The sequence below is a fragment of the Muntiacus reevesi genome, chromosome 5, assembly GCF_963930625.1.
Source record: "Muntiacus reevesi chromosome 5, mMunRee1.1, whole genome shotgun sequence".
In the NCBI taxonomy this organism is placed as follows: domain Eukaryota; kingdom Metazoa; phylum Chordata; class Mammalia; order Artiodactyla; family Cervidae; genus Muntiacus; species Muntiacus reevesi.
The window spans coordinates 118374413-118402165 of NC_089253.1; the positions used below are offsets into that span (position 1 = coordinate 118374413).

The following is a 27753-nucleotide window of genomic DNA, read 5'->3' on the forward strand; positions in this document are numbered from 1 at the left end:
GCCCTGCTTCAAGTACCTGGAGGTCAGAGAAGCAGTCCAGGGGAGGGAACTGTGACTAGTTAAAGAGGCCCTGCTTACTGTTGCTACCAGATCGCATGTCAACACCAAGTCCTCAGCTCCTGGTGGCAGCTGCTCAGCAGACCCTGGGCATGGGAAAGAGACGGGGCCCTCCCAGAGCCATCTGCCTTCATCTCGCTGGAGAGGTGCTGGCTGTGGCCAGGGGACTGAAGCCAGCTCTGCTGTATGATTGCAGCTCTGCAGGGGCAGCCGAGCTCCAGAGCTATCTGGAGGAGCTGCGGGGCCTGGGCTTCCCGACCCAGGGACTACACATCCTCGAGATTGCAGAGAACAGCCTGATTGTCCATCCTGAGCATGTGCGTCGGCACTTGGAGCACGTGCTGCTTGGGAGCATAGCGTTTGTGGATATTTCTGGCTCTCAACCTTACCCTTCCGTCTGCTCCCTGGACCAGCTGCAGGATTTGAAGGCCTTTGTGGCAGAGATCATCACACATTTGCAGGGGCTGCAGAGGGACCGATCCCTGTCAATCTCCTGCAGCAGGCTGTGTTCCTCGGCCTGGAATCTCTGTACTGTGTTTGGGATTCTCCTGGGCTATCCTGTCCCCTATACCTTTGATGTGAACCGAGGAGAGGACAACTGCTTAGCCCAGACTCCACTACGAGTGTTCACTGCCCGGATCTCATGGCTATGCTGTCGGCCACCAGTCTTGCTGTATTCCTTTAGTGTGCCAGAGAGCCTGTTCCTGTCCTTGAGGGATGTTCTAAATACTTGGGAGAAGGACCTTAGAACTCGATGTAGGACTCAAAATGACTTTGCTGACCTCAGCGTCTCCTCTGAGATAGTCACACTGCCGGCCGTGGCCCTCTGACTTTAACTTTTCCTGTGTGGAAGGTGCTTGGTAAATGATCAGCTCTAGGTCAGGGATGGCAAATAGGAATCATTTCAAGTGCCAATTGCGAGTATCTCGAGGACACTAGGGAAGAATACTGTAATCCATTTGTCATTTCTGTGCTGAACTGGACTAGGGAGAATAGACCAGGATGCTTCAGGAATAAACAGAGTTCTTCGGGACAGACCATCAGGTGAAATTTATTTGTTTATTTTTACAGCAGGTTAAAAAAATAGTAAGTTAAAAATCTTAGTTGCGTTGGAAAAACCCAAACCTTGAAGTACCCAAACATGAGTTTTTTTTTTTTTTTTTTTTTAAACTGAATTTCTTGTTTCTGATTTTCACCCAGGGCAGCGGTCACCAGTTAGAGCGTCAGGCTGTCCTTATTGGCCAGCATCACTGCCACTGCAATAGCAGTCAGCGCCATCAGCATCAGGATCCACCGGCCACATTGCCTCTGTGAGGAGGGAGGGGGAGAAAAGAGAAAGAGGCTGTGGGTTGGTCAGAGAAGATACAGGCAAAAAAAATCTTCCTCCTTCCCCTTCTAGCCCATTTGAAAACCTTGGGTTGGTGGAGGAGAGAAAGCTTTTTATATTACTATCTCTGTCACTTTGCCACCTGTCTTGGGATAAAATCACTTTACCAAAGGTCACTGGCCCAGCAAACCACAGCCATCAGGGGCCAAGTGCTTAAAAACTGATAGGAATCAAAAGTGGAAAATATTTGAGCAAAATCATATTATTCTCTGTTAATATTCCTTTTTCTTTCTTCACTCTGTTCTTGCCACTACGCTAAAATAGACTGAAAGTACACCATTTCATACTTTAGCCAGTAGTAAGTTTTTCCCTTCAGGCTCAAGAGTTCCATGAAAATTAGGTTTGGAGGCATGAGCCAGTGTTTCTTTTCTTGGTTGCTATGCTGTCAGTACAGTATAAACCAAGCTGAACGGAGCAGGCTGGTCAGATGTTGGCACGGGCTGGGCAATTTTATGGGCAAGTTTTGGCAGAGGGAGGAAGCATCCCACCATCATCCTGGGCTCTGTGGGAGGTTAGACTCTTACTCTGGGGGGCGGCTGTTGGCTCTGGCTGAGCTCTTCTCGACAGTGCTGCAGCTTACGCAGGCAGGAGAGGTACTCGTCACTGAGGTTGTCTAGTTCCGAATGCAGCTCTCTGCACTGTGGAGGAGAACACCACCGAGGTCATCACCACAGTTCTGGCGGGGGCAGGGCCCCAGGAGGGCAGAGGGCCCTGTGTAAGCTACCCTGTCATTCATCGGTCATTTTTCCCGCCATCCTCCCTTCCCAGCCTTTCTCAGAGCTTTCATTTTGCCTTTCGACAGTCTCGCCTAGCTTATCCATGTGTTCATTTAAATGCATAATTTACATGAAGTGTAATGCATACTGTATATGTCATATATAATGCATCTTACAATATTTTGTATTATACGTGTAAGTGCTTTTGTGTGACACTTGTTACATGCAAGTGCTTTGTAAGTGGGGACACACAAAAGGGAAGTTCCTACAGCGCGGATGACCTGGAAGTGATCTTAGTGCAAGCCTCTTTGTGGGGAGCTAGTTGCATGTGAATACTTCTGGACATACGTATTTTGTGAGTATGTAGGTAGGAAGAGTTTTGTTATTTAAAAGACCCTGTATAAAGTTTTAAGATACTCATTGTACAACAGAGTTTGAGGAGTTAATGTATTTATTAAATGAGCTTGAGTTTAGGTTGACTTTCTGAAAGGTAACTCTTTAATAAAACCTTGAATAAAGATTGGTATAAAGAAGGAAAAGATTGACAAGTTGAGAGTGAAGACGTTTTTATAGAGGCAAATGAATACCTACAGGCATCTGATCACAACTTCAGCTCTGAAATGCCTGCTGTCTGACTCCCAGCAGTTTCCCTGTCACTGGAGGATGAGTCTCTCCTGTCTGAGGTCACCACCTCACCTCCTTTTCCTTGGCCAGGAGCTGCAGAGTTTTCTTCTGGAGCTCGTCTCTGAAATCCAAGTCTTGCTCCTTCCCTGGACCCTCAGGCTCCACTTTGTTATGAGAGGGCTTTGGGCTCCTCACAGGCAAAGCCTGATCTAAAAAAGCAGCCAGATTCTCAGTGACAGTGAGGCCCACACCTCTGAGGAAGGGTCCTGACACTGAGAGCACCCTTTGGGGAGAGGGAGAAGGATGGGGGAAGCAAGGAAGAGCCTGTCCCTGGCCACACTGCGTGGCTGGCAGCTCTCTGATTTTTAAAGAACTCTCATTGGGAGCAAGCTCAGCCTGGACAGAGAGTGGAATTGGAGCCCCCTGAGGGCACGGTTGGTATCTTTTCTCTGTATTGTTAGTCCTGCTTAATGCCAGATACTTTTAGAAAATGCTTATTTAGTTTCTTTGGTTGCATGTCACATCTTTTAGTCTGGTGGGTTTGCTGGATGCTTCAGTATAACTCCATTTTCCTGTCCATTTTCCATTTTCCATTTCTGTCCTTGTTTCAAAATGGTGAGAATGCAATCATAACCTAGAATTCATTTTCATGTAGTTAAAGCTGGTTGATTGGCCCCTTGGTAGTCTGCATCTTGATGAAGAGAGCCCTGGACTAGGAGTCAGAAATTCTGGATTGTTGTCCTAGCTGTAGCCTTAATTTGTACGACCAGCTACCTTCATTTACCTTCATTTTCTTACCCATCCTACGTGGGCATCATCATTCCCGCTCTATGTTTTACCCCGTGATTGTGGTGAGGAAACAAACGGCCACCTGCAGGGAGTGCGGGAGGCGCTGTCGCCCCTCCAGATGTGTGGTGCGTCTTCGGGAAGCTGAGGCAGGGGACTTGAGGGCTGAGAGTGAGGCGACTGTTGGATGTGACATAGTTTCTACCTGGGGAGCTGGATGTGGTTTGGAAAGTCAAGGGTAAAAATTGACATAAAATCCTGAGTTCAAAGTCAATTTATTGAAATGTTCAATACAGACGTATGTTTTCAGAGGGAGTAGAAATCTTTTCCATAGTTTATATACCTCTCAGGATAGGAGGTTAGCTAGCTAAAGTGTTCTCAGAGCCAGTGATGAGTCCTTAAAGTGCTCCTTTCGCTCCCTGACCTAAGAATCCCTCACACAGGGTCATGTCCATCCCTCTGCCTCTAGGAGGGCAAGGAAAGAGCAATATCTTAGAATTTGTGGAAATAAATTTGCTGACCTTTCTTTGTTAAGAGTTTCTCCTGTTCTTGAAGCTGTAAGGATTGGTTCTGAAGCAGACCTGTTGGAAAACATAAGGAGCTTGTCTGTTGGAGCGTAAAGAGTATCTTTCCTGCAGAGTATCTTTTCAGAACTTTGCTGAGAACCTTAATTACCATGTTCCCATTTGTAGTTGGTCGAATTGTGTCACCCCCCCCACCCCAAATTCATTTGTTGAAACCCTGACTTCCAGTACTTCAGAATGTGACCCTGTTTGGAGATAGGTTCTTTACAGAGGTAATAAGTTAAAATAGGACTCTAATGTCCTATTTTAACATGACTAGTGTCCTTACAGGAAGGGGAAATTTGGACACAGATGTGGACAGATGGAAGACATGTGAAGAGATGAAGACAGCCATCTCCATCTTCTCAGACGGAGAAGAAGGCCATTTCCCTCTCCAAGCCAAGGAAAGCAGTCTAGGATGGATCCTTCCCCCAGAGCCCTCAGAAGGAGCCAACCCTGCCCGCCACCTTAATCTGAGACTCCCAGCCTCTAGAGTTATGAGAAAACCGATGTCTGTCCTTTAAGTCACCCAGCTTGTGGTGCTTTGTTATGAAAACACCATCCTTCTATCTCTTCCTACCGTGTACCTTTAAGTCTCTGCGTAAATGTTACCCTAGAAGAAGGACAGTCCCAGTTGACCCTGTGTGAAATAGCAACTGTTTTCTCTTTAACCTGCTGTATTTTTTCCTCTGTCGCAGTTGTTAATACTTGAGGCGTATTTGTTCGTAGAAACTCCATACTTCAGTATAGTGTCTGTTTAGAATGTCAGCTTCACTAGGAAGGAAACCACGCCAGTTCTGTTCCCTACCGTATCCTCAGTGTGTATCTTGGTGCCTGCACTTGGTAGGGGCTCAGTAAATAAGTACCGAATAAATAAAGGCATGGTTTTGAAGTGACGTGCCCATTCGGCCCCGGCTGTGTAGGAGCCGGGCTTCCGCTGGTGTTCTTTCTCCCGTACCCCTGTGGCTGCCTGGTTCTTTTTATTCTCATTGCTCTCTGCATGAAACGTCTCTGTCAGGGCGTCAGAGGTTAAGGTGGGCGGCAGCCAGCAGAGCTGTTCATTGTATCAGGTTCTCTAGCATTTCAAAAATTGCCAGCTTTTCTTTGGAAACACCCCTTTTCCTCTTTGGCCTCGACATGTAATTGTGAAGCGGACTGGGGCATATGTAGTATGAGCTTATTTTCTGAACCATTCCTAGTGACGGGTCTGTGTGACAAATGTACATGATAAATTAGAATGTATAAAATAAAAACTACCTTAGAAGACACTTCTTGAAGCCTGCAATTCTGGGGGAAATGCAGGTGGTGGCTGTGGGCATGGAGAGGAAAGGAGAAACAAATGAAAAACGCCAGAGGCTAATGTGGAATTTGTGAAGAGCTGTCAGTGACCTCACTGCCCAAGAGGATGGTCTGAACAAGCAGAGGTAGAGGATATGCCAAGGACTGGGCTTCCCATCGCTTCTCTGGATGCCTTTTGTGGGACAGGAGCCCTGAGAACGCCAAAAAGCCACCAGTGCTACTTTCAGAATCTGGAAAGGGACTTACTCTGCAGCTGCTGTACTTTGGTCACCAGGGCGAGTTTCTCCTCCTCTGACCTCTTTAGTTGATCTGACAATGAAATAAAACAAACCAAAATAGAAGAACCTAAGACTTAAAGAGCTCACCCCTGAGGCTGGAAATTAGTAACAGATGCTGTCCAGCCCACGGCCTCTGACCAGTGTCAAGTGGAAGTTGCTCTTTTTCTGTTTGTCCCAGTTCTGAAGAGGTAAACCAGAACCCTACTACCTTGGATTTCATCTGGATCAACAGTGGGCTGAGTTAAGGGTTGTATGTGTATATGGGGTTTTCCAAGTGGCTCAGTGGTAGAGAATCCGCCTGCCAGTGCAGGAGATACAAGAGATGCCAACTTGATCTCTGGGTCAGAACATTCCTAGTATTGTCTGGAACAGTACTGGAGTAGGAAATGGCAACCTGCTCCAGTATTCTTGCCTGGAGAACCCCACGGACGGAGGAGCCTGGTGGGCTGCAGTCCGTGGGGCTGCAGAAGAGTAACAGAGGCCAGCACAGCAGCGTGTGTATAATTTGGTCCCCTCTCAGCTGACGGGGGCCGTGACTGGGACACCTCTATGCCTGGTGTTTCTGCTGCCCTTTCCCTTTAAATTAGGAATGCGGTCTTGGCACGTGACTGCTATAGGAGTGACTGTGCTCTGGCTTAGAGGGATAGGCTGGATCCTTTTTGTCTTGGTCTTGGATGATTAAAACAGCCCTGCCTTTTTCTCAGAGTAAAATGAAATCGCCAAGTCAACCAAACAAACAAATGAAAGACTGACCCCTTTCCACCCAGCCCCCTTTCTCTGGGCTCCCAGCGGCCTCCAAGGGGATGGGTACCTTGCAGGTGCTGGGTGTCCGAGCTGCACAGGTCTCTGTCCTCCTGCAGGCATTCAATCCTGGCCTGCAGCTCTTGGTGCTCACTCTCCAGAAGTCGTAGGGCCTGGTTCATCTGTGAGTCCCTGCTGTCTGCTCCCTGGTGGGAGGGGGAGGGGCAGACACAGGCCGGTCAGCGCTAGCTAGGGTGGAGGTGCGGGCAGATCCCAAGGAAGAAGAAAACTGTAGGAAATTGTAGAGTAACAGAGATAGAGGGAGCCTGAGGGAAGTGGAAAAATGGGAAAAGTTTTAAAATTCTTCAGTTTGCTCTATTCCTCATGCTTAACAACCAATAAGGGATTAGATTTTTGATATTCACAAGGGATTCCTTTGGGTAAATGCCCACATTCAGGAATACCAAATCATTGCTTTTCTAGACGACTTCACTCTGTCTTTACTTCTCCTTCTCACGCTATCGATTTTTTCAGGGTGGAGGGGGTAGGCTCATTTTTCACAAAGAATTAAGGTTGAAAAGGAAAGAGAGTTCATGAGAGTTTCCTTGTAGGTGATTTGAGGAAGAGAACAGTGAATGCAGTGGCCAGCGAGGTTCTCTTCTGTGATAATACGATTCACTTGTTGTCTCTTAAATAGGTTGCCTAGATCCCTGCTTCAGTAAAGGTGGGTCCTCAGAATTCCAAACCAACTAAGTAAAATTGACGAAAAACAACAGCTAATGTTTACTGAGGGCTTATATGTGCAAGGCATTGTGCTAAGTGCTTTGCATGGATTACCTCACTTAATCCTCATAACAGTCTTATGATAGAGCACTATTATTATCTTTATTTTACAGGTGAGGAAACCGAGGCTTAGGTGGTTAGTTAACTTCTCCGAGGTAACATAGGTTGGAAATGGTGAAACCCTTGAGGAGGCCAGAATCCACTATTATGGCTTGAAAAACACATTGGCAAGATGTGTGGGTTGATACTCAACCTTTAAGTAAACTGGTGACTTTTGTTCTGTGCCAACAGTGGGCATTTCTGACCTGGATGCCCTCCTGGGATGGGGTACAGAGAGTGGGTTGGGTGTGGCAGTAGGCTGACGAATATTCCAGTCCAGCCCTTTGCATTTGGATGCTGTCATTCTACTGAACACTTAGGTTATTTGCATGAGCAGTGTAGACATCCTCGCTAAACTCAGATTTAGGGCTCCCAGGTGAGCAGGATCTTCTGTCATCACGGCTGTCAGTACCTCCCTCCCTTAAATCCTGCTTTCCCTCCCCACCTCCCTACTCCCAGGGCCTGGTACCTGCAGTTTGGACTGAAGCACATGGAGCTGGCTCTCCAACTCTCTGTGCTGAGTGCCCAGGGTCCGCCAGTCCTCCTTCAGAGCCTCATACTGGCTCTTCCACTCTTCACACTTCTGCTCGGCTAGAGCCAGGGACCGCTGGGGGAGACCAGAGGAGAGGGAGGTGCGTCGGGGGTCCCGGGGACTCATGCCGACGGCTCCCTTGCGGTCCGACCGCCCCAGGGCTCCCTGCCCCAAGGATCACGGGGCGTCCCCACACCTGTGTGTTCTGCAGTTGCTGTTCTGCGCTCATCTTCTCCTCCAGCACCTTCTGCAGTGATTCCTTGGCCTTTTGCTCATAGCTGTTTTTCTGGTCTTCCATCTCTAATAGCACCTTTTTCATTCCCCAAGGGGAGTATTTCTGTAAATTGGATGCAATTCAACAAAGACACATGGAGCTAATGTGTCCCAAGCCCTAAGCAGGGATACAGCAGTGAAAAGAAGTCGGCCCTTGCCCACAAGGCAGAGACGCCCGTAATGTGGTGGGCTGCCTCCCAGGCTGGAAGAGTCCCTCAGGTGACGTGAGAAGTGAGTGGGGATGATGAACTGTCCCGGGAACGCTGAGCATTCTCCCTGCGGCCTTCCACAGGCACCTGGCATCCAGCGTTTCCCAGAGGAAATCATCTTTTTGAACCTGCTCCTATGTCGGTGAGCAGCAGCATCATCTACCCAGTCTCCCAAACCCGAAAGCAGGGAGTCATCCTTAATTTTTCTCTCATCTACTCCAAGGAATCAGTTGGTTATCAGGCTTTGTCAAGCCAGCCTCTCTAACGGCTCATGCCTGTATCCTCTATCGACTGCCACCTCCTCAGTTCAGACTCTAGTAATATTATTGTATGGGTTATATAGTCTCCCCATCTTCAAGTCTTGCCTCCCTTCAAACTCTTTTCAGTCCTGCAGCTAGAGGTTTCTTTCTACAACTTCTATCTGATCATGTCACAGCCTGCTTCAATCTCTCATTGGTTTCCAGTGTTCTAAGGTTCAAGTTCAAACTCCTTGGCATGGCTCTTACTTACAAGCCTAGACTTTCATTCCATGCTGCTCCAACCAAGCTGAGCTGCTTGTAGGTCCCCTAAGCACTGTGCTTCTCAGTCTGTGCCTTTGCCCATAAAGCTTCTGCTTAGAGTATCCTGACCCACGCTTTCCACCTGGTTAACTTCTGCTTATGCTCAGGATTCAACCCCAAAATCATAAAAACTCTGACAAACTTGACTAACCATGTCTATCCCCCAGCTCTTTATGGATTAGGTAGTTTTATTGGTGTTCAAATAGTATCAACATTTCTAATCTGTTGACTTATTTGCCTCCTTTAAGGGATTGTAAACTCCTTTGAGGCAGAGAGCATTTTTAAAAAAAATTGTTTTTATAGCCTCAGTGATCTGAACAATCTTCAGTAATCTCAAGTTTTAAAAATTAATACCCTAGCATTTTAAAAATTTCTCCTGGCTTCAAGATAAAAAAGCAGAGCAGAGCAGCTTTGCAAATTCACTTGCCTTCCCATGCCTTTCATTTTTATGCCCTGTGATTTTGGGAAAGCCAGAAGCTTTTACTGTTGACTCCAGGTTACCCAACTGGGTAAGAGATAGTCTAGATAATGCAAATTTAGAGTTCATCATGAAATCATTTCCATTTAGCTTTGGAATCATCTGAAAATTTGCATTTAAATATTGAGTGGGTCTTTCTTGGAATTGTCATTAGAAGCTAGAAACAAGAGTTATTGATTGAGATCTTATGTCCAGGTTATTGGATGTAACCGTGCTGGTCACTGGCCCACTTTATTCCCCGTTGAAAATGAGCAGACGAGCATCCTGGATTGTATGTCAGTCTCTTACGAGCTTGTTTGGCATTATGTACTTAAGAGTCTGACAAAGTAGGTCATGCTGAAAAAAATAAAAGCTGTGAATCAGCAAACTTATAGACTAGATAAACTGTGTTCCCCTGAAAAATTCTAACGACGTGGCCACCTTATTTTCCGAACATCAAGTGGGAGCAGTCTAGCTAGTCCACCTCATTGTCTTATCTTCCTACCTGTCAGAAATCTATCATTTCTCCAGTGTGAAAACTTGATTTTTTTCTGTCTCATATAGTCCAAGAGCAGGGCAATTAAGAGATTGCTGGGGCTGGATAACAGTGCCACAGAAAGCCAGGAGTCACAGTCTTTTACTTTCTCCCAGGGATTGGTGCTAGAGGGAAGTTGCCCGTGGGATGAAAATCATTTTGTGAGACTTTACTGTCATATCTAATTCATCTCTTCTAAAGTTAGGGCCTGTGAAGTGCTACCCAGATAAGCTAATCTTTACCAAGGGCCTCTCACTGGTTTTCCAGGTATTTGCAAGGTTTTCCTGGAGCTGGCAAAGTGCTGGTACTGGGTGCAAAGCGAAGGACACCGGGAGAAAGGGAGAGGAGATAGAGAGAGTGAATTGGAGACCAAAGTGAAAATGGTAAAGGCCAGAACTGGGTGAATAGGATGCGTGCATTAATCTCTAGCAGGTGACGTTTCTAGAGTAGGCCTGAGGTTCAAGCATTGTCTCCCTTAATTTCAGGCTCCTGGGCTAGAGGTGTCCTCCGGAATGCTTACCTGGGTACAGGCGTACAGCTGGTTTTCTAAGGATCTCAGTTTGCCCTTCAATTTCTCTTCATTAAGCTGGCCCTGGAACAAATGGGATGAGTTAGTGAGTTTGGGCCAAAATATAGCACGCAGAGACTTTTGCTGTGTATTCCCAGCCTGCTGCCTATATTAAACAGTGGAACTGAGCTCCTTTAGAAGGTGGGGTAGGGGTGGGGGCGAAGGATGGCAAGGGATATTTGGAAAGAAGAGCATCTTTCCCTCTTTCTCTGGAATAGGTGAAGGAAGGATCAGACTGTTCCCCAAAGTCACCTGTGTACCTCAGAGCTTTCTGTCACATGGCTCAGGGTGTCATTGCAGGGGCCCACTTGAAGGATAGATTCTGAGCTCCCCTTATCTTCTCTCATCACCTCTCTCCCTTGTCTGTCTAGGCACCTCTGCGCCTCACCTCCTCTCAGTCTAGTACATGGACCTTTACTTCTAAAGGCCAGGAAGACTGAAGGGGTCTCTCCTCCCGGGGGGAACACGCATTCCCTCCCTTACCCCCGACATGTTCTGAATTGTGTGCTCCTATCCCCCACCCCCGGCCCCCAGCATTCATATGTCGACATCCTGACCCCCAGTACCTCGTAAGGCGACTGTGTGTGGAGACAAGGTCCTTAGAGAGGTAATTCAGTTAAAATGAGCTCATTAGGGTGGGCCCACATCCAGTGTGCCTGGTGTCCTCATAAAGAGGAGATTCGAACGTCAGGATGCACGGGGCAGGCCATGTGAGGACACGGCCTCCGTCTGCAGGCCAAGGAGGGAGGCCTGGGAGGAAACCAGCCCTGCCGACAGCTTACTCTGACGCCTGCAGCCTCCAGGACTGTGGCAAGACACGTTCCTGTTGGGGAAGCCACCCAGTCTGTGATATTTTGTTATAGCAGCCCTAGCAGATGAATACTGTCCCCTCCTGGCCACACACACACACACACACACACACACACACACACACACACACACTCACACTCACACACACGCACTTACACACACACTTAGACACACTCTCACACACACTCACACACACACACACACACACTCACACATACACACACACACACACATACACACACGCAACTGAAGATGAGAAATTTTTTTAAGAAAGCAGGAAAGGGAGGAAGGGTGTTAAGGCAGGTTTTGTATGCGCGTGTGGTTGCGATGGTAAGAGGAATTTCCAGAAAGCCACATTTTATTTATTCACGAGCTGGGTCTGTCTGGTGGCGTTTTGGACACACCAAGAGGGATGCTAATCTCAAGGGCGAGTGTGGAGAAAGGCAGGCGGGAAGGCCTGTTCCTGCTTCTGTTTTTCAGTATTTCTGCCCAGCAGTTAACAACTTCCTTGTTGCTTTGTTCTTTTCCCCACCTGTAGATGGCTCCCTTGTCCCCAGGTAGGGATTTTGGTTTTCCAGCCCTGAGTATGATTTAAGGGTGTGTGTGTGTGTGTATGATTTAAGGGTGTGTGTGTGTGTGTGTGTATGATTTAAGGGTGTGTGTGTGTGTGTGTGTGTGTGTGTGTGTGTAGATGGAGGAGGAGGCATGCCGTGTGTGTGTAGATGGAGGAGGAGGCATGCCGTGTGTGTGTAGATGGAGGAGGAGGCATGCCGTGTGTGTGTGGATGGAGGAGGAGGCATGCCGTAGATGCCAGTTTCCCAGAGAAAAGGCCGTGGGTCTCGTTAGTGGTAACTGGTTTTCATAGCCTTTCCCTGGGCTGTTCCTTGTGAGGTCTAGAAATTACATTTCTCCTCAGGCCTGAGTCGCCAAGGCCCCTCAGTCGTGCGGCTTGGCCGTTTCCAACTCTTGTACCATTTTTGGTCTGTAACGGCCAGAGGAGACTGTTTTGTGGTCTGTTCTCCTCAGTGAGTTTCGGGGCACCTGGGGGAGGCAGGAAGTGGTATCTCACAGCTCCTGTTTTGATCTTTTGGCTGATTCCTCTAACCCAGGGAGCCAAGGGGCGCCCCCCCCCCCTTTTGGCTTCCTGTATTCCTCAGTTGGGTCTTGCAGAAGCAAAAAGGCTTTGCCAAAAATAATTTTTCAAACTGCCTTCTGCTATTAATGTTTTTCGTAATGTCTCGTGTGAGAGCTGAGAGTCAGGGATTTGGCATCTACGATAAACCACAGGGCTTTGGGACCAATAAAAGAGATGGACAAAGACTTCCACTGTTCCTGGCTTTGGAGGGACTGGGAAGAGTTACTCCCCTTAGTGGCCTGTTCATTGTTAATCCGAGGGTCCTGAAATCGACTCCCTCTGCCCAGCACCCCAGCTCCTCCTCCGCACTTCAGGTTGTCAGACTGTTTTCCTCTACACAGTGGACATGAGTTTGTGCAAACTCCGAGAGACAGTGAAGGACAGGGAAGCCTGGCGTACTGCAGTCCGTGGGATCGCAAAGAGTCAGACACAGCTGAGGGACTGAGCAACAACAAACTCTTACTATGCAGAATGCAGTCAAACCCACTGAGCTTGAAGGTTTGTCTTGCAGTAGTTTGGGAAGAAAACAAGTCCGTGGCGGTATTCTTACATTTCCCCCAGGCTCCTACTCTTTCTGGGTAGCTTCTTTCTCCTTCCTTAGTATGGTTTTAATCCAATCTTTTTGCCTCTTCCAGCTGTTTTTTTATGTTAGCTGCACCCCAGATTACTTTTCCATTCATGTTGCAATAGAAGACAATTCAGGCTAGTCCCTTCGGTGGGGATGAAGGGCCACCCAAGTCTGAGGTTTGAACACATCTCTGACCTGCAGCTCCGCCTTCCTAGACTCCCCAAGTCAGGCAGGAAAGTTGCAGCCAAGTTGTTGCAAATGGGCCGTGCAGTTTCCTGGTCCAAGCCCTAAGTCTCCCTGTACGAAGCCCAGTGGTAACAGTACGGGGGAAAAAACACTTTTTACAGGCCACTTGTGGGACTTTGCACCCCAGGAACCCGAGTTTCAGAGAGCAGAATAGCCTCTGTTGTAAAAGGGAACAAGGCGGAGGCCATACACACCTGGTGTCGGTCTGAGGGCTTCAGGTCCTGCTGCTTCTGCTTGGCTTCCCCTGCCTCTGACCTGCTCTCCAGAAATACCACCACCTCACCGCAGAAGCACCAGCCCACTTCTCGTCTCTGTGTTCCAGCAGAGGTTGCTTAGGGCCAATCCCCTGCTGCACTGTCATCTGAAGATCTCAGTTTCACTTTGCAGAACTTAAAACCCAAGCGTGTCCTGCTTCGGGTCTGTATTGCCCAATACTGAAGGCTTGCTTTCTCTACCGCCTGCATCGTTTCTGCTTTGAAGCTTGGGCCCAGCTCAGGAGTCTCTGCAGTGCCCCAGGGCCTGTCGCATCCAAAAGGCCCAGCATCAGCTTGGAGGCTGGAGGCACTAGAGGGAGCTGGTCCCTGGTGTTCTAACAGAGTTTGCGGGGAGCTGCCTGTGAAGCTGGGCATTTAAATTAGGGAGGCCAAATGGAAACGAAGGCCCGAACATAGCTCAAAGTCGGAGTCCCTGTTCTGGCCACACTCTTCCCATTACTTTTCCCCAATACTGCAGTCTGAGACTGTCCTTCTGCTGAGGAAGTGGGGTGAATTGTTTGGGGGAAGCAAGAGCAGTTAACTGAAAAATCTGAGATGATTTTTCTTAAAAACAGGAAGCTGAGGGTTGGTGGGGAGGAGGAAGACAAGAAGAATGAGTATTAGTTGGGGAGGAAGGAGGGAGTAAACCACGGCCCCGGAGGAACCTCTGCACCCTCCCCTGCTGCTGGAGTGGAGTGGAGCAGAAACTGCTCTCCTGTCTGCCTGGAGATGTCTCTCAATAAATCCTCCCCACCCCCAAGCTCTGGTTGTGTCCTACCTGGGATATTAAGGGAGCTTTCCCCACCCCTGGACCCACTGGGAGCCCGAGTGCTCACTGTTGTCAGAGAACCTTTTAAAATGCAGAGCTGATCCATCGCTTTCAACTCAGTTCCGCGGCTGTGTTATTTATTTATTGGCCATGTGGGGTCTTGCTTCCCTGACCAGGGATCGAACCCTCGCCCCCCTGCCTTAGCAGCACAAAGTCTTAACCACCGGACCTGCAGGGGAAATCCCTAGTACATATGCTGCTAAGCGAGCACAACTCCACAGCTACTGGACAAGCTCCTTCTCAGGATGGGCTGGACGTTGCTAAGTGTAGGACTTCAGGCCTGAGGCAAGCACGTCCCATTGCTACCCTGCTTACTGCCTGCAGCAGTGCTTCTCAGACTGGGATGTTGTGCATTCTCATGATACACACACACACTTGTGCTTTAAAAGGGAATCCATGACTATTTAAGTTCGACATAGCCTACTCAGCAGGAAATATTTAAGAGCCATAATATCAGAGACCTCTCTGAGGTCCTGTCTTTGGAGCTCCTCTGACAGGATCCCTTCATTTCCGTCCTGTCTTTGGAGCTCCTCTGACACGATCCCTTCATTTCCGTCACACTCGGCCTCGCCCCACCCTCTGTTGCTCCCAGGCCTGTAATCATTTAGATTGCTTTATGGTAAGCACCCCTGTCATTTCTTCTTTCTCTCCCCCTTCATCATTCCTGCTTCTGTCTTGGTTGGGCTTCCCTGGTGGCGCAGCTGGTAAAGAATTGGCCTGCGATGCAGGAGACCCGGGTTCGATTCTCTGGGCTGGGAAGATCCCCTGGAGGGGGGAACGGCTCCCCACTCCAGTATTCTAGCCTGGAGAATTCCATGGACTGTGTAGTCCATGGGGTCGGAAAGAGTTGTACATGGCTGAGCGACTTTCACTCTGTCCCGGTAAACTCCTCCTCAGCCCTTCTAGACACAGCTAAGTGGTCCCTTGCCTCTGGAGCCTACCCTGTTCTGCCAGGCGGACGAATCCCCCCCTTCTCTTTGGCCTGGGTCCCTCAAAGTGCTGTTACAGCCTGAGCACGCTGCAGTTAGGTTTACTGATGACTTGTCTGTCTCTTCCTGGCTGCTGTGGGAAGTCTACTGCCTTCTGTGCCTGCCGCACCCGCCCCAGCACATAGTCGGGACTTATCAGACGTCTGTGGAATAAACGAATGAGACAGTCTCATTTAGGTCAGCCCCGGAAAGCACCTGGCATGCACAGCTGCCTGTCTCAGGGAACTAGGCTATGAAAACCACTTCCTCAAGCAGCGGGAGCCCTGAATGTAGACACCCAAATCCAGGTACAATGATCAATGGGAACAGGGCGGGCTGAGCCTTGGAAATCTCTTTGACATCACTGCAGGCTTCGCACTTTTGTCCCACGCCTTCCTGTCCCCGGTGGGATGGCTTTCTAAGCACAGCCATATACGTGGATGGTCAGATGTTCACAGAGGCCTGTGAGGCTCTGTGTTCTGTCTGTACACCTGTGGCTTTCTGCTCTGGTGGCATCAAGCTGCTTGAACACTGCAGTCTAGGAATTTCAGTGTGGGGTCCAAGGACCCCCGGGAATCCAGGATCTGCAAGGTCTTCCTTTTTCCAACTGTATTTCTGTGTAAGGTTAGATTTTCCTCATATAGTTCAGCAAAAAAATGTATTAACAACAGATTGAATGCAGATGCAAACATGAGGATCTAGCTGTCTTCGGTTCAGACATTAAAAAGATTTGCATAAGTATGAAGCAGTGCCACTTCTCTCACCACTTAAAAATATTTTTCAAACAATATATAATTTAAGTTCCCATGTAATCTGTCTACTGTTATTTTAAACTTACTGCAGTATGACAAAACCCACTGAAAAATAAAAAATAAAAGAAAAAAAAAACTTACTGCATATTTTAAAATTCCTGTTTTTACTTCTAAATGGTAAATATAAAATTTCTTTGGATTATAATATTTTTCAATAATAGCGCTACATGTGGGGTCTTAGCTCCCCAACCAGGTTTTGAAACTGTACCCTTTTTCATTGGAAAAGCAGAGTCCAGTGGGCCACCAGGGAAGCCCCTGGATGTTAATAATTTCTTAAAGAATTTAAAGGGGTTGTGATGATAAAAAGCTGGAGACTGTATCATGGCTCTGGTTCTTTGCCTGTGCTATATCCCCTGCCCAGAATATAGTTCTTGTTGTCACATTTGCCTGGAAAATACTATATGGATAGTCAATGCCTTGAAATATAAATAATTACCTGGTTCTCCCCTGTATTCTACTATATCCTGAAAACACTTCTTTTATTTCTCATATCTCTTCACTGTTTAGGCATCTGTCTCCCTGAGAAAACCACAAGCTTTCTAAAAGCAGGAACCCTGTCTGATTAATCTCATTATTTCCAGTGCTCAGTGCAGGGAACATGATCTGTGAATATTTGTTGAACGAATGAACTAAAATCAGGAGGTCTGAATTTAGTTCCAGTTCTGCCTCTGACCAGCACTGTGACTTTAGCAAGTCACCTGACTTCCCTGACAGTTTCCTCAGGGGCAAAATGAGAAAATTAGACTAGATAATCTCTAAGTCCCTTCCTGCTTTCACATTCATGTCTGGGGCGAAAAGTTAGGTGCATGGTGGCTGAAAGTTAATATTGATATGAATTCCATACAAAAATAGTTTATATTTACCACAGTCAGTAACAGGAACTGTATTGAGACCTTATTTTTCTTCCAACAAATTAAAAAAAGGAAATTCTTGCCCCTTTTGATTCTGGGTCTTCCCTGGGTGAGTGGCAACATGGTCCTCAACTGATGACCCTGGATTCAGCCAAGCTCTCCCATATATCTACTGTGACATGTTGGATGTCTAACCCTACCTTGCGCCTCTTCCGTAGTGAGAAAGCTCCTTCTCTTGCTGCAATGGTATGGAAAGATGAACAAGATGGGGCACATGTAGAAGCCACTGAGCTCTGTTCAAACAAAGGTTTCCCTTACCTTCCAAGTGCTGTCAGAGGCCTGAATCAAGGTAGACAGTAGGTCTTGGAGAATCACCATTTTCTGTTTTAGAACCAGCTCCCTTTGTAGGGCCTCCTGAGGGGCAAAATGCAAGCGGGTTAAAATTAACCTGCAGGAGAGTGGACAGATGGAGGAGCTAAGGGGAGAGTTCATGCTACTTACTTTGAGGTACTCAGAAAGCTGGATGATTTCCTAGAGAGAAAGAAAAAGAGTGTTTAAGAAGATTGTGGCTTCCCCGAAGTCCTAGAACATGGAACCCGAGCCAGGATTGGCTTGTGCTAAGTGAATTTTCTTCCTGGACTCAGGGTCCCTCCAGGCTTCCTTGTCTATGCTCATCCAGGGAGAGGACGCCCCATCCATCCCAGCTGAGTTTACCAATGAATTCCAGAGCTTGGAGGAGATTAGATGCCATGTGATTCTACACCTCCACCATGAGGATTTTCTTACCTTATCTAGAACTGCAACTCCATAACTGGAAGAGAAGAAAAACAAAAATGGCAGTGGATCAAAGAAACAGGCATGTCAGGAGGCAGTGTATTGATTCCTTCTCTCATCTCTTCTGGAGATCCAATATGGTGGGAAAGGCCCTCCTTTTTCTTAATTAAGATGGATGTGGAAGTTCCTTGGGTTCCACTCCACATTCTGGGGGAGGGTATTCAAGTGAAAGCTTAGAAGAGAGGAATGGATGGGCTGTGGGGGAGCTGGGGCCAGGAACATGAAAGGTACTCACTTGGTTTGCTGACTGGCATCATTCTTGATTGTTGACTGTGTTTCTCCTGCCTTTGTCTGAGTGCCTGAGAGGGAGGGGAAAGGTGATTCAGGAGGCATGGGAGAGGCAGTGAGGGAAGTGGGGAGGGGTAGGGACTCTCCACTGCCAGCGAGCTGAGACAGTCACGGCAGGATTCTCTGCAGGCCCCAGTGAGGAAGGGAATCTCTTACCACGGTGGTGTTTGGATGCCTTCTTGATGGGAGAGGCCTGTGGTGGAAGGTCACCAGCCTGGGTGGTGAGGTGGTCAGCTGGATCCCTCCAGGCGCCTGAAGGAGGATGGTTTTGGGTTGCAAAGACCTTGGAACTGGTCCCTGACTCCTGGAAAGCAAGTGGGGAGGGGGGTGTTGCTGAGAGCCTAGATAGAGCGTCTTCGAACAGGGTTCTCCGGCTGAATGCAGAAAGATGAGCCAGCGATGAAGTTTCGGGCCCAGAACACCAAAGGAACCAATTCTAGACTTCACAGCCCCAAGCTTCCCCCTGCTCCTGCCCTCCCCGGTGCTGGCTGGTGGGATCAGGTCCTCCTCAGGCCAGGCAGATGGGGAGCGGGGCTGGTGTCCAGTTAAAAGCGTAAAGTCTTAGTCACTCGGTCGTGTCTGACTCTTTGCAACTCCATGGACTCCTCGGTCCATGGGATTCTCCAGGCAAGAATACTGGAAACCCACTCCTCCAGGGGTTCTTCTCGACCCAGGGTCGCCCGCATTGCAGGCAGATTCTTTACCATCTGAGCTACCAGGTCCCCTGTGACTCTCTCTCAAGTCCACGATCCCAGCCCTTGCACAGCCAACATGGCACCGTGGAAAGAGAACTGGTCTGAGGAGGGAGTGAGGGGGACCAGGGTCAGGTCCTGCCTTTCCTTGGTCTCCGTCTCCTGTCTGTGTGGGGATGAGTTTGGAGCAGATGGTCGCCAGGGTGCCTTCCATATTCTGAGGGGACTGCCTTCCTCTCAGTGCCAGCTGGAAGATGGCTGACGGTCGCGTGAAGAGACGGTAAAGCAGGCAGCAACGGGGGAATGTGTCGCAGTCGTCACAGTTAGTCTGCTCTGTAAATATTTTCGTCTTACAAACTAAAAACTAAAAAAAATCTATGTAATTAACATGAAAAGGCTAAGAAATGCCTATGGCAGTTAGTCATGCAGATTAAATCTCAATGAGCCTTACATAACTGACAGGTTCAGGAGGAGTTCTTTAGGCAACTGTGTGTTTATTTATTTATTTTTTTCTCCTTAAAATTATTTTTTTTTCCACCAAATCATTCAGAAAGCTTCTTGCCTTAGAAAGTACACCGTTGGTTTTCTTTTACAGTTGGGCTCAAGGATCATTTTTCTGAACAGCACCTCCTGTGGTGGATAACAGATGCATCGGCTAAGAAAGCGTGATAGAACACCTATTCTGGGGACGGGACAATATCGGGCACTTCCAGGGACGTTAGAGGACCCGTCCCCACTGTCCACATGCTCACAGCGTGGATAGGAAGACACAGATGGTTTGCTGGCTGAGCTCATTTCAACATACCCTTGTTTTTTTTTGTCAGCACTGCTCCTTCCCAAGCCAGACTGATGGTCCCTCTAAGAGTTACACAATCTTCGAGGACTTATGGCCTCATAAGGACCACAGAGAGCAGAGGTGGTCTGAAGAAGCTAGGGCAGCTAAGGTCTTCTGGACCAGACACAGCCTTCAGTGAGCAAAGTTAGTTGAATTGGGATGGTCCGAGAGAAGGTGGGTAATGCAGCTGCCTTATCGAAGAGTGGAGACAAGAAGTGTGTGTGTGTGTGTGATTCAAGGGGGACATTAAGAAGATCTGGCTTGTGTCCCTGGACCACTATAAGCATTCAGTGAATGTTTGTTGAACAATGATGAATGAACGCTGTAGAAGATATATCTAGATAGACTGAATCGGAACGAATACTAGGAATTAGCTGTGGAATTGTTTAAAAATTATTTTTATCTTTCCTGAAAGGCAAGTGCAAAACAACAACAATAAAAAGTAGGTAAACAAGCCCCCCCCTTGCCCGCTCCCCAAAAACACAGGAAGAAAAATATCTGAACAAGTGACTGGCTAAGGGAGCCTCTATGATGACTGAGGAAGGAGGGACTTCATTTGAATCGCTTTTCAGTGACCTCGAGCCCGCCCACCTGCCTTGCTCCGCAGCCCACCTGCTCCAGGGCACTGTGTCCCTCGACATGGCCCACCTGCTGTCTCGGGGAAGAGGTCCTCTTGGCCCAAGACAAGGGCTCCTTGAGGTCAGCGGCCTGGCCTGTCCTCCTGGAGGGGCCTGGCTCCCTGGCCGGTGGGCTCTGTGCCTCGCCTTTCTCCTCCACCTCCAGGTTCCTCCGTCTGAAAAACTGCTGCTGGCGTGCTCTCCGGAGCTGTTCCCTCTGCTGGGTCCTCGGGGCCTTCCCCACAAGGCGGCAAGTGGTCACGTTGGGGCGGCAGCGGCGGCTCTCACGGGTCTCCTGCCGGCGCTCGCTCTTAGCCTCATAGCTCTCAGCCCACCGGGCCAAGCCAGGGGCAGGCCTGGGGTCTGGGCCGATCATGATGACCTCCCGAGCACCTGTTGTTGCTTGGCTTCCAGTTCCTGGAATAGCTGCCCGGGTCTGCCCAGTGCCAAGAGGGAGGCAAAGGGGAGGGGTCAGGAGATGGGCAGAAAAATGACCACCTCTCTAGATGAGGGGGCAGAAATAGCACTGTGTCCCATACATGTGGGTTGAAAACTGAGGCGGGGATGGTGTCACGCGGGGATTCAGGACTTCTGGGTCCAGTCTCTCGACTAATCTCTGCTCTTCTCCGGCCTGTGCCTCCCCTTCTGTAAAGTGGCGAGATTCCTCTGGCTGCCACTTCTTCCTTGGCCGAACATCTCAGCCTGCCTCCAAGTTAGGGAAACGTGAGAAATAATGGATAAAATCACTAAAAGCCTATAGCCCTTTGGATGGCAGATGCGGACGTGTGCCTTTTCCAGGAATGTCTAGAGAAGCAGTTAAATTGGCTCCCTCTTCCCCAGTCTAAAAGGAAGGCCAGCATCTTTATGCCCTCTTGGCCTAGTTACTAAAGTACTAATAGGCGAGTGACTTTTCTCGAGGCCTGGACGGACAGCCAGACCCTGCAAGGTGCAGCCAGTCCATAAGCAGCACCCACTGCCCTCTGCTTAGCCTTTAGCAGCTGGCTCGTGAGCCTGGTTCTGGGCGTGGTTTAGGAGGGAAACCCCGCACTGTTGCCTCCAGTCATGGGGTCCTGACATCGGTCCCTTGACATTCCACTCCTGGCCCAATAAACTGAGCTCTGACCCTCAGGTTCAGATCAACCCAAGTCCGTATTTGCTGAGCACCTGTGCGTTACTGTCCAAAACGCCATCTCAGAGCTTTCAGCTCAGTATCTCTCTGAGCAGAGGGTTCCTTTGCTTTTTAGGATCACCTCCCTGTTAGGGCTAAATGTGGTGGCATGTCTGCTTTCCTTAGCTCAGAGCCAGATTGTGTCATCAAAACCAGCAACCAGATGGGCTATTTCTCGATGAGGCTGTGTTTCAAAAATGAAACAAAAGTAAGCAAACGAACTCAGTAACCAGAAGTCCCCAGGGAAGCAGGCTTGGTGTAGAGGCCACACTAGCTGTGCCTTTACACGACCTTACCAGCTGACTCACACCACCCCCAGCCCCTGCCCCTTCTTCCTTCTCTGTGCCCTGCTGTCTCTTTCCCACTCTCCCTCATCTACCTGTGCAACTTTGTCTGTTCTCCTAGAACCCTCTGGTGCCTTGGCTAAATTGGGGCTGGACTTAGGGCTTCTCTGGTGGCTCAGCTGGTAAAGAATCCACCTCCAACGCGGGAGACCTGGGTTCGATCCCTGGGTTGGGAAGATCCCCCTGGAGAAGGAAATGTCCACCCACTCCAGTATTCTGGCCTGAAGAATTAATTTCATGGACTGTATAGTCTGTGGGGTCTCAAAGAGTTGGACATGACTGAGTGACTTTCACTTTGGCTGAGCTGGATTCTGAGCCCTGGAAATTCTGGTCCCTGTCTCCACTGGTCCCCGGAGGCAGTCCAGAGATTCATGAAGGGAGAGGGACTTCCCCTTACAACTGTTGCTCCTATCCACCCACAGCCTCACTCCCCACCGTCCTGGGAACCTAGTTCCTGTGTCGTAGGTCAGAGAAGGGTTCCTCAGCCTCAGCCTGCAGGCGTTTGTTTGTCCGCTCTGGCCCCTTGGATCTTTTCATAGGTCAAACAGACTCAACAGGTAGCAGCCTCTCTGCCCTTATCATTGGCGCTTCCCTGCGCCTCCCGGCTCAGTCTGGAACTTTTTGCAGGATTCTTGCTCTCTCTCTGGGATCATGCCATTCCTTCTTGGGGGTCCCGGGTGGGGCAGGCTCACACCCTGAGTAGGGTCTTTCGTGGTCAGGCCCTGCCCGCTCTCTGGTGCCTGACTCTCCAGTGGAGCGGGCATCCTCTGGTCTTAGGCAGCGCTGACCCCAGGCCGAACGGTGAGCAGTCAGTGCCCGTCCGCTCATCCTTGGGGGCCTCTCCCGTCTGTAGACTTTCCTCCTCGCTCCTATTCTGCAGAGTCCCCTTCACTTCTCACCTGCCACTTTCCCATTTTAAACTTAAGAAAGGATCTGAGAGGCCCATTCCTATTAAATTATGAATGACTGGATATGCAGGTAAACTCTGTGTTCAGAAGCTATGCTTGTGGTGTCCCAGGCCATCGGCTGTGGTTATTCTGCCATAGATGGGGGAGGTGAGGACCCCTGGCCATGGACTCAGACTGTGTGGACTCCTGTCCTGGCCCTGCCGCCGACCACCCATGTGCTTTTGAAAAGCTACTGATTGTCTCTGTGTCTCTGTCTCCTCAATTGTAAAGTGGGAACCTGCCTCCTAAGGTTATGAAACTTAAAGAGAAAATGCATGCTAAGCATCAGGGATGTAACACACAATAAATGTTAGCTTTTTACAATGACATTATTATTACTCCCATCCTCCTAATCTTGAATATTGAAGACTCAGTGCTATAAGACAGAGGTTCCAAGCTAAGCTAGCACTCCAGGACCCAGAATGCCCAGTCCTCCAATCCCCCTGCCCCCTTCCTCTTTGCGGGATACTGTTTATCCCCCAGAAGGGATGCTGGTTCCAGGTTGAGACCATTTAACTGTTGCTCTGTTCATCTGATTTCTGGGTGTGGGCTACAGGGAGAAAGGGCTGCCTTGTGGTCTGGAAACAGCCACCATCTCAGGCCCGGCAGAAAGGCAAAGGAGAGTGAGTGAAGAACCGGTGTGTGGCCTGCCTGCCTCCCACCTTTAAAAGGTGGGGCGCTAGATCCCCTCCCTGCATGATTCCAGGTTATCCCTCAGGCTTCATAGAGGAGACCGTGGAGAACACTGCTGCCTCCTCCGGCCATGAAGAGCAGAGGGCTGTGGGGGGCAGATAAGTGTACGGGCTTTGTCTGCACTGGTCCGTTGAAACACGTGGCTGCCTTGCTCTACTTCCTGGGGGGCAGACGTTGGCACCTGTCGCCCAAGCTGGGGGTGGCAGTAGAAGAGGCTGCTCGGGGAAGGAGGAGACCCTCCCAGACCCCAGTCTCTCACAGCGGGGGGATTTGGTGTGGCACAGCTGAGTAGAATCACCCCAGCTTTCTGGGAGGTCTCAACTATTCCGATTTGCTCTAAACATAAGAAGCCCTGTGGACAGCTGACTGATAGAGATGGGCTGTGGGAGAAATAAGGAACTGGTCCCTGTGTGGTTCAAAGCAAGGTCACTGGGCCACTGCCCAGGCAGCCCTTGGCAGCTTGACAGGCCTCAGCTGGAGCCCTGGGAAGAGGTGGTACTGGCTCAGGGGGCTGTTCTCAGTGCCACTGGGGATGTCAGGATGCTGCCCTCACTGAACAGGGCTTTGTCCTGCCTTTCCCAGTCTTGGCTCTTACTTCCTGGCTGCATGTGTGATGAGTGGCCTCTTGCATGAATGAATGGTCAGACCTTCCTAGTCCAGAGCTCTCAGCACGAGCTAGGAGCAAAGGGCCTGCACCCACGCCGCTGGGAAGGCAGCTGGGTGCTATGGGGTCCCTGTGGGGCAGGGAGCTGTGCAATGTATGGCCCATCCCCGGGAGCCTGTATCCTCCGTCGTCTGACTCCCGGCTCGTCTCATCTAACGGATGGAGCAGAGGACACTGGGAGCTGGGCCTCTGGAGGCCAACACGGGCCACTTCCCTGGTTCCCCACCCCCAGCACTCAAACCACCGGATAGGACGGTGTCTCCCCCTTCAGCCCGGGGAAACTGGCAGACACAGCGTCTTCCGCCCCACCCCAGAGTCGGAGGTCCCCAACCTGGCTGCAGAAGCCTCCTCCTTCTCAGTTACCTGAGGTTCCAGGCTCCAACCCCAGCAGCTCAGGAAAGCATCCCGGCTCCTGGGCAGGTCTCGGCTGTGGTCTCCGAAGGGGCAAGGTCTCAGTCCAGGGCTCGGGGCCCCCCGGGCATGTCCCTTCCTGCTACTCTCTTTCTTTTTGCACAGCAGCCTTGCTGAAACAGGAAACAGACGAAGCCGCAATACTTGCTCACCCCAGTTCCTCTCTCTTGCTCTCTGGCACAACCGGAGGGGCCCCTAAACCCTTGAGGCCTCCAGGGCCGAGCTCAGGAGCTCCTCCCACCGGTGGGCACCCCAACCGCCCTTTCTCTTCCTATTAGATTGGTCTGAACTCTCGGACAGTTTCACAGCAAAATTCCCTTTCCAGGATTAGACAAAGATGAATCTCTGGGTCAGATTCAAACCTTGCAACTTGCAGGGCTGGAATAGAGATGCAGACATAAAGAACAACTTGTGGACACGGTGCGGAAAGGAGAGGGTGGGACGAATTGACAAAGTGGGATATATATACATACACACACACTACCAAATGTAAAATACGTAGCTAGTGGGAACCTGCTATAAAGCACAGGAAGCTCAGCTCGGTGCTCTGTGATGACCTAGAGGGCTGGGATGGAGGCCTGGGGTGAGGAGGGAGCCTCGAGGGGGAGAGAATGGATGTATACATAGAGCTGGTTCACGTTGTTTAATACAGCAGAGACTAGCACAACACTAAAGCAATTATACTCCAATTAAAGCAAATTAATAAAAGGATTCAAACCTTGTAGCTTCTACAAAGCGGGAAAAAAGGCCTTTTTCATCCATAAGAGAGGTTCCCAGTGTAGGTTTTTATCTGTATCAGGTAGTTTTCTGTGTAAGGATTTTCTCTTCCCTTTAGTTACCTCTTCTCCATCTTGGTATCATAAAGAGGTTCTGCTCCTCTAAAGTACTGGTATTTCTGCAGAACTCTGAAATGAGGCCAGCTCTGAATTTGCTCCTTTCTGAAGCAATGGGATCAGGGCCAGAGGATGGGGGGAAGGTGAAAAGATGGTGGTTGATTGATTGGGGGATAAAGGGAGAAATAGCAGGCAGAATCAATGAGAATTTCCTAGTCCCCTGAACTAGGAAATTTGGGGGAAAACTAAAAGGAATTTGTCTGTTCCTTAAAAAGGAACTATTACAAATGTAATAATCAGGAAATTCCCAAGAAGTTCAGGGTAAGATGATGGAGAGGGGACCGGCTTGGGACAAGTTAACTGAGTAGCTTTGTAGCCTTGTGCAATTCACCTTGTCTGAATGGTCCATTCAGTGTCTGAATGGATGATTTATGTGGCTCCCATGAAGTCCAAGACTTCACATGCAAGGCACGTAATGAGCCTTTTAGACAGCTGTGATAAGATAACAATTATTAACACGTTGGGACTGTGTCACAGTCTCCTTGGTTCCCCACTACTGCCTCCATTCTCTGAGGGGAAAAAGAACAAGGAGTAGGCAGGGAAATGTGCCGAGGACGGATTCTCAAGCAACAAGACTGAAGGCAAACGGCATTTCCTCCGGATGAGAGACAACAGGCTGAGATCCTGTGCCTGAAGATTGACCCATGGAGATGGGAGCGAGGACAGAGGGGTTGAGGAGCCCAAGGCGGCAGGATAAAAGAGTGTTATGGGTGTAGAAATGTGAGAGGGTTCTGGGACTTTAGGGCATAAGAACATAAGAGAGGACAGACGATGGCAATAGGAGTTCCTGTGGGCCAGCTATTTGGGTTCCACTGGAAGTCAGAAAGAAATGAGTATGAAGATTGAAATCTCTTAGGGCTATGCATGCAATGGGATGGGCTTCCCTAGTGGCTCAGGTGATAAAGAATCTGCCTGCAATGCAGGAGCCCCGGGTTCAATCCCTGGGTCGGGAAGATCCCCTGGAGAAGGGAATGGCTACCGATTCCAGTATTCTTAACTGGGAAATCCCATGGACAGAGGAACCTGGCAGGCTACTGTCCATGGGGTCGCAAAGAGTCAGATGCGACTAAGCACAGCACAGAGGTAGATGGTTTAATAGTCTGAGACGCAGACAGTCTAATCATTAGCCTGCCTCTGCCCGAGGGTTCCCTTCCTCTGGTGTGCGTTAGTAAGGAGGAGGATTTAGGTCAGGCCCCTGTTGATTTTATCACCTAGCATTTACTGGCCAGCATTCTGTGCTTTTCCTCACTGTTTCCAGGTCCCTTTGTTGATGGTCAAATCCTGAGCTTTGGAACATGATCTCCTTGATGGATGCTGAGCCCTCTATGGGCTCCCTTGAAGGGGTAAACACAGGATAGGAAAACACTTTGCTTTACCCTTCACAACATCACATGAGAATGTATAGGACTATAAGATTTTATAATAGGGTTGGGGTAACAAAAGGGAATCCCAATTTTGAAAGAGAAAAATTTAAACTGTATGCTAATATGACTTTTCCCGTACTCCAAGAAACAGCACTGAGAAGTTAGCCCTCTATAGGATCCCCCCTATCGGAGCTACTAGTTCTAATCTTGTTCCCCACTTCCACCCTTCTGGAAGATCTCCTATTCATCTTTTGGGAAATGGCAACCTTGCCCATAAGAAGTTGTTCTTGCCTCAGAATTGCACCCTACGCACCCTCTGATATTTTCTCAGCAATGCATTCCTCAAGTCTAAGTTATTCATTTTCAAATAAGGTCATGGACATTCAACAGGATAGTACCTGGTGGGTTTGGTGGTCCACATTTTGCAGAAGGTGTCTGGGGTGTGTGGTGAGGGGAGTTTGGAACTGCACATCCTGAGATCAGTCCTGTGGACATACTTGTCTGCTCGCATTCAAATTCTCCACAGTGCAGACTTTCCTCTTTAGTCTTCCAAGTGTGTAGCTGCTAACTGTTTAATTAGACGTCCATATGGACATCCCAAGGACAAACATTCATTCTCAGAGATGATACAGTCTAAACTCATCAGGAGAAAATAAATATTTTCTTAACTCCTCCATTTGCAAGCTTTTCTCTCTTCAATAGTTATAGCTTCATGTTCACGGCAGGACAGAATTCTCAGTCCTCTTTGGTTGCTTTCTGTTATTGTTGAGAGGACCTTTTTCTGCAATAAAACCTCCAAGTTATGCTGTAAGAAATGATCAGTACTGGCATGAGATTCGTCTTTTGTATAGAGAATCTCAAAGGTGTAACCCTAAGACCCAACTCACTGCAGATTCATTCTTGTGGGTCCCAGCGCTGAGCAGGGCTCATCCAAGGCTCCAGAGAAGGACCATCTCACTGGCTTTGACCTAGGAGGGCCCAGACAGGATGCAGCTTCAAGCCTGGGATAGGATAGTGTGTGTGTGTGTGTGTGTGTGTGTGTGTGTGTGTGTGTTAGAATGGA

The 27753-nt window shown here is 49.1% G+C and overlaps 2 protein-coding genes across 2 annotated transcripts in view; one reads left to right on the top strand and one right to left on the bottom strand.

The window, feature by feature from the left end:
• The window catches only part of C5H1orf74 (chromosome 5 C1orf74 homolog), a 134983-nt gene that overhangs the window by 1218 nt on the left and 106012 nt on the right, over nucleotides 1-27753 (top strand). The window contains exon 2 of the mRNA XM_065936291.1: nucleotides 1-1101. Within this exon, the coding sequence (XP_065792363.1) occupies nucleotides 96-887 (792 nt within the window). The 5' untranslated portion in view covers nucleotides 1-95 and the 3' untranslated portion in view covers nucleotides 888-1101. The remainder of the gene's footprint in view (nucleotides 1102-27753) is intronic.
• TRAF3IP3 (TRAF3 interacting protein 3) lies at nucleotides 976-27322 on the bottom strand. Its single transcript, XM_065936289.1, has 17 exons — nucleotides 27089-27322; nucleotides 24386-24546; nucleotides 20238-20642; nucleotides 18219-18366; nucleotides 18010-18073; nucleotides 17727-17751; nucleotides 17442-17471; nucleotides 17259-17354; nucleotides 10420-10491; nucleotides 8062-8202; nucleotides 7803-7940; nucleotides 6522-6657; nucleotides 5679-5741; nucleotides 4092-4151; nucleotides 2857-2993; nucleotides 1969-2082; nucleotides 976-1365 (listed from the first exon to the last, which is right to left on the bottom strand). The coding sequence occupies exons 1-17, from the start codon at nucleotides 27183-27185 to the stop codon at nucleotides 1273-1275; spliced, it is 1980 nt and encodes a 659-aa protein (XP_065792361.1). The 5' UTR covers nucleotides 27186-27322; the 3' UTR covers nucleotides 976-1272.